Raw genomic sequence first — 10,193 nt, 5'->3', positions numbered from 1 at the left:
ACCTTCAGGCCCCTGAGCCGTGACCTTCATGCCCTGAGCCGGGCCTTCAGGCCCTGAGCCGGACCTTCAGGCCCTGAGCCGTGACCTTCAGGCCCTGAGCCGGGCCTTCAGGCCCTGAGCGGGACCTTCAGGCCCCTGAGCCGTGACCTTCAGGCCCCTGAGCCGTGACCTTCATGCCCTGAGCCGGGCCTTCAGGCCCTGAGCCGTGACCTTCAGGCCCCTGAGCCGTGACCTTCAGGCCCTGAGCGGGACCTTCAGGCCCCTGAGCCGTGACCTTCAGGCCCCTGAGCCGGGACCTTCAGGCCCCTGAGCCGTGACCTTCAGGCCCCTGAGCCGAGACCTTCAGGCCCTGAGCCGGCCTTCAGGCCCTGAGCCGTGACCTTCAGGCCCCTGAGCCGTGACCTTCAGGCCCTGAGCCGTGACCTTCATGCCCTGAGCCGTGGCCTTCAGGCCCCTGAGCCGGGGCCTTCAGGCCCCTGAGCCGGGACCTTCAGGCCCCTGAGCCGTGACCTTCAGGCCCCTGAGCCGTGACCTTCATGCCCCTGAGCCGGGGCCTTCAGGCCCCTGAGCCGTGACCTTCAGGCCCCTGAGCCGTGACCTTCAGGCCCCTGAGCCGGGACCTTCAGGCCCCTGAGCCGGGGCCTTCAGGCCCCTGAGCCGTGACCTTCAGGCCCCTGAGCCGTGACCTTCAGGCCCCTGAGCCGGGACCTTCAGGCCCCTGAGCCGTGGCCTTCAGGCCCCTGAGCCGGGACCTTCAGGCCCCTGAGCCGTGACCTTCATGCCCCTGAGCCGTGGCCTTCATGCCCCTGAGCCGGGGCCTTCAGGCCCCTGAGCCGGGACCTTCAGGCCCCTGAGCCGGGACCTTCAGGCCCCTGAGCCGTGACCTTCAGGCCCCTGAGCCGTGACCTTCATGCCCCTGAGCCGGGACCTTCAGGCCCCTGAGCGGCCTTCAGGCCCCTGAGCCGGGACCTTCAGGCCCCTGAGCCGTGACCTTCAGGCCCCTGAGCCGGGACCTTCAGGCCCCTGAGCCGTGACCTTCATGCCCCTGAGCCGGGGCCTTCAGGCCCCTGAGCCGTGACCTTCATGCCCCTGAGCGTGACCTTCAGGCCCCTGAGCCGTGGCCTTCAGGCCCCTGAGCCGTGACCTTCAGGCCCTGAGCCGTGACCTTCATGCTGGGCCTTCAGGCCCCTGAGCCGGACCTTCAGGCCCCTGAGCCGTGACCTTCAGGCCCTGAGCCGGACCTTCAGGCCCTGAGCCGTGACCTTCAGGCCCCTGAGCCGTGACCTTCAGGCCCCTGAGCCGTGACCTTCAGGCCCCTGAGCCGGCCTTCAGCCTGAGCGGCCTTCAGGCCCTGAGCCGTGACCTTCAGGCCCTGAGCCGCGACCTTCATGCCCCTGAGCCGGGCCTTCAGGCCCCTGAGCCGTGACCTTCAGGCCCCTGAGCCGTGACCTTCATGCCCCTGAGCCGGGGCCTTCAGGCCCCTGAGCCGTGACCTTCAGGCCCCTGAGCCGTGACCTTCATGCCCCTGAGCCGGGGCCTTCAGGCCCCTGAGCCGTGACCTTCAGGCCCCTGAGCCGTGACCTTCAGGCCCCTGAGCCGTGGCCTTCAGGCCCCTGAGCCGGGACCTTCAGGCCCCTGAGCCGTGACCTTCAGGCCCCTGAGCCGTGACCTTCAGGCCCCTGAGCCGGGACCTTCAGGCCCCTGAGCCGTGACCTTCAGGCCCCTGAGCCGTGACCTTCATGCCCCTGAGCCGTGACCTTCAGGCCCCTGAGCCGTGGCCTTCAGGCCCCTGAGCCGTGACCTTCAGGCCCCTGAGCCGTGACCTTCAGGCCCCTGAGCCGGGACCTTCAGGCCCCTGAGCCGTGGCCTTCAGGCCCCTGAGCCGGGACCTTCAGGCCCCTGAGCCGTGACCTTCAGGCCCTGAGCCGTGACCTTCAGGCCCCTGAGCCGTGACCTTCAGGCCCCTGAGCCGGGACCTTCAGGCCCCTGAGCCGGCCTTCAGGCCCCTGAGCCGGGACCTTCAGGCCCCTGAGCCGTGGCCTTCAGGCCCCTGAGCCGTGACCTTCAGGCCCCTGTGCCGTGACCTTCAGGCCCCTGAGCCGTGACCTTCAGGCCCCTGAGCCGGGACCTTCAGGCCCTGAGCCGTGACCTTCAGGCCCTGAGCCGTGACCTTCAGGCCCCTGAGCCGGACCTTCAGGCCCTGAGCCGGACCTTCATGCCCTGAGCGCCTTCAGGCCCCTGAGCCGTGACCTTCAGGCCCCTGAGCCGGGACCTTCAGGCCCCTGAGCCGTGACCTTCAGGCCCCTGAGCCGTGACCTTCATGCCCCTGAGCCGGCCTTCAGGCCCTGAGCCGTGACCTTCAGGCCCCTGAGCCGGGACCTTCAGGCCCCTGAGCCGGGACCTTCAGGCCCCTGAGCCGGGACCTTCAGGCCCCTGAGCCGTGACCTTCAGGCCCCTGAGCCGGCCTTCAGGCCCTGAGCCGTGACCTTCAGGCCCCTGAGCCGTGACCTTCATGCCCCTGAGCCGGGGCCTTCAGGCCCCTGAGCCGTGACCTTCAGGCCCCTGAGCCGTGACCTTCAGGCCCCTGAGCCGTGACCTTCAGGCCCCTGAGCCGGGACCTTCAGGCCCCTGAGCCGTGACCTTCAGGCCCCTGAGCCGTGACCTTCAGGCCCCTGAGCCGTGACCTTCATGCCCCTGAGCCGGGGCCTTCAGGCCCCTGAGCCGTGACCTTCAGGCCCCTGAGCCGTGACCTTCATGCCCCTGAGCCGGGGCCTTCAGGCCCCTGAGCCGTGACCTTCAGGCCCCTGAGCCGTGACCTTCATGCCCTGAGCCGGGCCTTCAGGCCCTGAGCCGGGCCTTCAGGCCCCTGAGCCGTGACCTTCAGGCCCCTGAGCCGTGACCTTCATGCCCCTGAGCCGGGGCCTTCAGGCCCCTGAGCCGTGACCTTCATGCCCCTGAGCCGTGGCCTTCAGGCCCCTGAGCCGTGACCTTCATGCCCCTGAGCCGTGGCCTTCAGGCCCCTGAGCCGTGGCCTTCAGGCCCCTGAGCCGTGACCTTCAGGCCCTGAGCCGTGGCCTTCAGGCCCTGAGCCGGGCCTTCAGGCCCTGAGCCGTGACCTTCAGGCCCCTGAGCCGTGGCCTTCATGCCCTGAGCCGGGGCCTTCAGGCCCTGAGCCGGACCTTCAGGCCCTGAGCGTGGCCTTCAGGCCCCTGAGCGTGGACCTTCAGGCTGAGCCGTGACCTTCAGGCCCCTGAGCCGGGACCTTCAGGCCCTGAGCCGTGACCTTCATGCCCTGAGCCGTGACCTTCAGGCTGAGCCGGGGCCTTCAGGCCCCTGAGCCGGGACCTTCAGGCCCCTGAGCCGGGACCTTCAGGCCCCTGAGCCGGGGCCTTCAGGCCCCTGAGCCGGGACCTTCAGGCCCCTGAGCCGTGTCCTTCATGCCCCTGAGCCGTGGCCTTCATGCCCCTGAGCCGTGACCTTCAGGCCCCTGAGCCGTGGCCTTCAGGCCCCTGAGCCGTGACCTTCAGGCCCCTGAGCCGGGACCTTCAGGCCCCTGAGCCGGGACCTTCAGGCCCCTGAGCCGTGACCTTCATGCCCCTGAGCCGTGACCTTCAGGCCCCTGAGCCGGGACCTTCAGGCCCCTGAGCCGGGGCCTTTAGGCCCCTGAGCCGTGACCTTCAGGCCCCTGAGCCGTGGCCTTCAGGCCCCTGAGCCGTGACCTTCATGCCCCTGAGCCGTGGCCTTCAGGCCCCTGAGCCGTGGCCTTCAGGCCCCTGACGGGGTGGAGGGAGGTGGACTCACAGCTGCTTGTGCAGGTACCGCTGCCTGGACTCACAGGCCCGGGTCTGGCTCTGGGCCGCCAGCAGCTGGCTGAGGGCCGCGGCTCTGAGGCTGGAGCAGGTCTGGGTCTGGAGGCCCTCCTGGGTCAGGTTCTGCTGCAGGGCCTCCATGAGGTCTGAGGGAACAGGAGCAGCTACTTCAGTCAGAGTCCTGGTCTCTGTGGCCCCCCCTGTCAGACTGCAGATGTGTTCTAAGACTACATATATATATGTATATATATACATATGTATATATACATACATATGTATATATACATACATATATAATATATATATACATACATATATATACATGTATATATACATATATATATATATATATATCTTGTTTCTTTTCCTCGCTAGTTTCCTCCTCTTTTCCTTTCCTCCCTCATTTCCTTTTTCCCTCGTTTCCTTTACTTTCTGCAGCCTCCTCATTGGTTACCTTCCTGGAGGCGGAGCTGGGCCGTGAGGTTGACCTCTGACCTCTGGAGCTGCTCCTCTCTCTCCTGCAGGAGGCTGATGTTCTGGTGAAGGAAAACCTGCAGAACCAACGGAGAAGAACAAATGACTAATATATACATATATATATATACACAAATATATATATATATATCTAGTACACATATACATATAATATATATATACACTACCGTTCAAAAGTTTGGGATCACCCAGACAATTTCGTGTTTTCCATGAAAAGTCACACTTTAATTTATCAAATGAGTTGCAAAATGTATAGAAAATATAGTCAAGACATTGACAAGGTTAGAAATAATGATTTGTATTTGAAGTATTAATTTTTTTCTTCAAACTTTGCTTTTGTCAAAGAATGCTCCTTTTGCAGCAATGACAGCATTGCAGACCTTTGGCATTCTAGCTGTTAATTTGTTGAGGTAATCTGTTGACATGTCACCCCACGCTTCCTGAAGCACCTCCTCCAGTTGGATTGGCTTGATGGGCACTTCTTGAGGACCATACGGTCAAGCTGCTCCCACAACAGCTCAATGGGGTTGAGATCTGGTGACTGGCCACTCCATTACAGACAGCAAGCTGCCTGCTTCTTCCCTCAATAGTTCTTCACAATGTGGAGGTGTGCTTTGGGTCATTGTCCTGTTGGAGGAGGACATTGGCTCCAATCAAGCGCTGCCCACAGGGTATGGCATGGCGTTGCCAAATGGAGTGATAGCCTTCCTTATTTAAAATCCCTTTTACCTGGTACAAATCTCCCACTTTCCCAGCACCAAAGCAGCCCCAGACCATGACCTCCACCATGCTTGACAAATGGTGTCAGGCACTCTTCCAGCATCTTTTCACCTGTTCTGCGTCTCACAAATGTTCTTCTGTGTGATCCAAACACCTCAAACTTGGATTCATCTGTCCAGAACACCTTTTTCCAATCTTCCTCTGTCCAATGCCTGTGTTCTTTTGCCCATACCAATCTTTTCTTTTGATTGGCCAGTCTCAGATATGGCTTTTTCTTTGCCACTCTGCCTAGAAGGCCAGCATCCCGGAGTCGCCTCTTCACTGTCGGCGTTGACACTGGCGTTTTCGGGTACCATTTAAAGCTGCCAGTTGAGGACCTGTGAGGCGTCTGTTTCTCAAACTAGAGACTCTAATGTACTTGTCTTCTTGCTGAGTTGTGCACCGGGGCCTCCCACGTCTCTTTCTGCTCTGGTTAGAGCCCGTTGGTGCTGTTCTCTGAAGGGAGTAGTACACACCGCTGGAGGACATTTTCACTTTCTTTGCAATTTCTCGCATGGAATAGCCTTCATTTCTAAGAACAAGAATAGACTGGCGAGTTTCACAGGAAAGTTCTTTTTTTCTGGCCATTTTGAGAGTCTTATCGAACCCACAAATGTGATGCTCCAGATAATCAACTAGCTCAAAGGAAGGCCAGTTTTATAGCTTCTCTCATCAGCAAAACAGTTTTCAGCTGTGCTAACATAATTGCACAAGGGTTTTCAAGGGTTTTCTAATCAGACATTAGTCTTCTAAGGCGATTAGCAAACACAATGTACCATTAGAACACTGGAGTGATGATGAAATGGGCCTCTATACACCTCTGGAGATATTTCATTAGAAACCAGAAGTTTCCACCTAGAATAGTCATTTACCACATTAACAATGTAGAGAGGGTATTTATGATTGATTTAATGTTATCTTCATTGAAAAAAAAATGCTTTTCTTTGAAAAATAAGGACATTTCTAAGTGATCCCAAACTTTTGAACGGTAGTGTATATGTATATATACATGTATATATATACATATCTATATATATGAATATATATACATGTATATATGTGTATATACATATATACACATATATATATACATAGAGATATATATACTCACTCTACATACTCAGAGTACATTAGTATAATACATTTTCCTGGTTCACGTGGAGCAGTGCATTCTGGGTATCGTAGTCCAGCTGTTCTTCGTGTGTTTGTAAAACTTTCCGCTTCTATAAATAAGATGGAAAATTCCAAATACTGAGACAGGAAGAGCAGCCAGAGAGGAGGAGGAGGAGGAGGAGGAGGAGGAGGACACACACTCACTTTTTCCAACCAACAACTCTGTTGGAAAATGTGAGAAGTTCTTTCTCTGTTTCTGTTTCACTGAGTTTCTTTATGTTCACACACACACACACACAGACACGCACACACACACACACACACACAGACACACACACACACACACACACACACACACACACACACATACACACACACACACACAGACACACACACACAGACACACACAGACACACACACACACACACACACACAGACACACACACAGACACACACAGACACATACACACATACACACACATACACACACACACACACACACACACAGACACACACACACACACAGACACACACACACAGACACACACACACACACACACACACACACACACACACACACAGACACACAGACACACACACACACACAGACACACACACACACACACACACACACAGACACACACACACACACACACACAGACACACACACACACACACACAGACACACACACACACACACAGACACACACATACACACACACACACAGACACACACAGACACACACACACACACACAGACACACACATACACACACACAGACACACACACACACACACACACTCACTGCTCATGGATCTCTGTCCACATCTCCTCTTCTATTGATCTGATGACAGCTGTTAGGAGGCGGGGCTTCTGTTGGCTCCACCTTCAACTCATCGTCAGGTTATTAGTGGCGTGAGATATGATAATCCATAAATCTGTTTTAAACTCGACTCGACACTTCAGATCAATTTGTCTGATCTGTTGATTATTGACGACGTATTGGTGGTGTCACAGGCCACGCCCCCTGATCTGTTGATTATTGATGAGGTATTGGTGGTGTCACAGGCCACGCCCCCTGATCCCATCCTGCCCCTCCCCTCTAGAAGCTTCAGTGAGGAGGAGAGGACTCACGGTCTCCTGCCGGCAGCCCCCCAGCGAGGTCCTGGTGGAGTTGAGGAGGCGCAGCACCAGGAGGCTCTGGGCGCCGTGGCGCCGCTGCTCCTCCCGCGCCTCCTCCAGCTGCTCCTCCAGGGCCTCCTTGTTCCTGCTCCACACCACCTTGGCCCCCTCCCTCTTCTCCGACACCTCCTGCAGCTCCGCCCGGCACAGGGCGGAGCTCTTCAGGTCGGGGGAGGTCCCCCAGACCACGATGACCACCAGCGAGACCAGGGACCACAAGACCAGCAGGGCCAGGACCACGTTCCTGGTGGTCTGGGAGGAGCCGGACGGGGCCGCCATGGAGGAGACCTCGATGAAGAGGAGCTGGAGACCTCGATGAAGAGGAGCTGTAGGCCTTGATGAAGAGGAGCTGGAGACCTTGATGAAGAGGAGCTGTAGGCCTTGATGAAGAGGAGCTGTAGGCCTTGATGAAGAGGAGCTGGAGACCTTGATGAAGAGGAGCTGGAGACCTTGATGAAGAGGAGCTGGAGACCTCGATGAAGAGGAGCTGTAGGCCTTGATGAAGAGGAGCTGGAGACCTCGATGAAGAGGAGCTGGAGACCTCGATGAAGAGGAGCTGGAGACCTCGATGAAGAGGAGCTGTAGGCCTTGATGAAGAGGAGCTGGAGACCTCGATGAAGAGGAGCTGGAGACCTCGATGAAGAGGAGCTGGAGACCTCGATGAAGAGGAGCTGGAGACCTCGATGAAGAGGAGCTGGAGACCTCGATGAAGAGGAGCTGTAGGCCTTGATGAAGAGGAGCTGGAGACCTTGATGAAGAGGAGCTGGAGACCTTGATGAAGAGGAGCTGGAGACCTCGATGAAGAGGAGCTGGAGACCTTGATGAAGAGGAGCTGGAGACCTCGATGAAGAGGAGCTGTAGGCCTTGATGAAGAGGAGCTGGAGACCTCGATGAAGAGGAGCTGGAGACCTCGATGAAGAGGAGCTGGAGACCTCGATGAAGAGGAGCTGGAGACCTTGATGAAGAGGAGCTGGAGACCTTGATGAAGAGGAGCTGGAGACCTCGATGAAGAGGAGCTGTAGGCCTTGATGAAGAGGAGCTGGAGACCTCGATGAAGAGGAGCTGTAGGCCTTGATGAAGAGGAGCTGGAGACCTTGATGAAGAGGAGCTGGAGACCTTGATGAAGAGGAGCTGGAGACCTTGATGAAGAGGAGCTGTCTGCCGCTGCTCTCTCTGAGCCGCTCTGTGATGTGGACTTTCCCTTCAGCTGGACAGGAACACCGGGAGGAGCTCCGCCCCCTGAACCGCACCCTCCTCCTCCTCCTCCTCCTCCTCCTGCCTTCATGTTTTCGTGCCCAGAGAGGACGATCAACAGGAAAGTCACACATAGAGCACACTTTCCGTGTGTGTGAGAGTGTGTGTGTGTGAGTGTGTGTTTCTCTCTAAACTCTGGAACACAAACTTTGGCCCAGAGAAACAGAAACAGAAGTGAAGAAAAGAGATGAATAACAACAAGAGATAAATGAATGTGATTGGTCGAGAGCATGACTCTAAACATCTGAACCCCACCTGAGAACCCTGAACCCACCTAGTGTCTCTTGGTGGTAGTTTAGTGTCTCTAGGTGGTAGTTTAGTGTCTCTTGGTGGTAGTTTAGTGATTCTAGGTGGTAGTTTAGTGTCTCTTGGTGGTAGTTTAGTGTCTCTAGGTGGTAGTTTAGTGTCTCTTGGTGGTAGTTTGTGTCTCTTGGTGGTAGTTTAGTGTCTCTTGGTGGTAGTGTGTCTCTTGGTGGTAGTTTGTGTCTCTTGGTGGTAGTGTGTGTCTCTTGGTGGTAGTGTGTGTCTCTCGGTGGTAGTTTGTGTCTCTTGGTGGTAGTTTAGTGTCTCTAGGTGGTAGTTTAGTGTCTCTAGGTGGTAGTTTAGTGTGTCTCTCTGTGGTAGTTTAGTGTCTCTTGGTGGTAGTTTAGTGTCTCTTGGTGGTAGTGTGTGTCTCTTGGTGGTAGTTTAGTGTCTCTAGGTGGTAGTTTAGTGTCTCTTGGTGGTAGTGTGTGTCTATTGGTGGTAGTGTGTCTCTTGGTGGTAGTTTGTGTCTCTTGGTGGTAGTGTGTGTCTCTCGGTGGTAGTTTGTGTCTCTTGGTGGTAGTTTAGTGTCTCTAGGTGGTCATTTAGTGTCTCTTGGTGGTAGTTTAGTGTCTCTTGGTGGTAGTGTGTCTCTTGGTGGTAGTTTGTGTCTCTTGGTGGTAGTGTGTGTCTCTTGGTGGTAGTTTGTGTCTCTTGGTGGTAGTGTGTCTCTTGGTGGTAGTTTGTGTCTCTTGGTGGTAGTGTGTGTCTCTTGGTGGTAGTTTAGTGTCTCTAGGTGGTAGTTTAGTGTCTCTAGGTGGTAGTTTGTGTCTCTTGGTGGTAGTTTAGTGTCTCTAGGTGGTAGTTTAGTGTCTCTTGGTGGTAGTGTGTCTCTTGGTGGTAGTGTGTGTCTCTTGGTGGTAGTTTAGTGTCTCTTGGTGGTAGTGTGTGTCTCTTGGTGGTAGTTTAGTGTCTCTTGGTGGTAGTTTAGTGTCTCTAGGTGGTAGTTTAGTGTCTCTTGGTGGTAGTTTAGTGTCTCTAGGTGGTAGTTTAGTGTCTCTAGGTGGTAGTTTAGTGTCTCTTGGTGGTAGTTTGTGTCTCTTGGTGGTAGTTTGTGTCTCTTGGTGGTAGTGTGTGTCTCTTGGTGGTAGTTTGTGTCTCTTGGTGGTAGTTTGTCTCTAGGTGGTAGTTGAGCTGTTGATACTAACACAACGTTCTGACTATCTCGTCCTCAATATGAACAAAGCAAAATAAAGACACGTTATCAATATTTAGATTTTCAATGTTTTGAAAGTGTTTTATGAGTAAATATTGTTCCTATTATTTTGTCCACGTCT

General features: G+C 55.4%; 1 protein-coding gene across 1 annotated transcript in view; it reads right to left on the bottom strand.

The window, feature by feature from the left end:
* si:ch211-1a19.3 (uncharacterized) overlaps nt 1-8,857 on the bottom strand; it is a 12,677-nt gene extending 3,820 nt beyond the window's left edge. The window contains exons 1-4 of the mRNA XM_056413967.1: nt 8,844-8,857; nt 7,312-8,560; nt 4,264-4,360; nt 3,802-3,955 (exon numbers count right to left, since the gene is read on the bottom strand). Coding sequence (XP_056269942.1) covers nt 3,802-3,955; nt 4,264-4,360; nt 7,312-8,560; nt 8,844-8,857 — 1,514 coding nt within the window. The remainder of the gene's footprint in view (nt 1-3,801; nt 3,956-4,263; nt 4,361-7,311; nt 8,561-8,843) is intronic.
* Between the last annotated feature and the right edge of the window lie 1,336 nt (nt 8,858-10,193).

Source organism: Pseudoliparis swirei, chromosome 5, assembly GCF_029220125.1.
Source record: "Pseudoliparis swirei isolate HS2019 ecotype Mariana Trench chromosome 5, NWPU_hadal_v1, whole genome shotgun sequence".
Classification (NCBI taxonomy): domain Eukaryota; kingdom Metazoa; phylum Chordata; class Actinopteri; order Perciformes; family Liparidae; genus Pseudoliparis; species Pseudoliparis swirei.
Note: the sequence above shows the minus strand (reverse complement) of the source record. Positions and strands in the feature narration are given on the sequence as shown.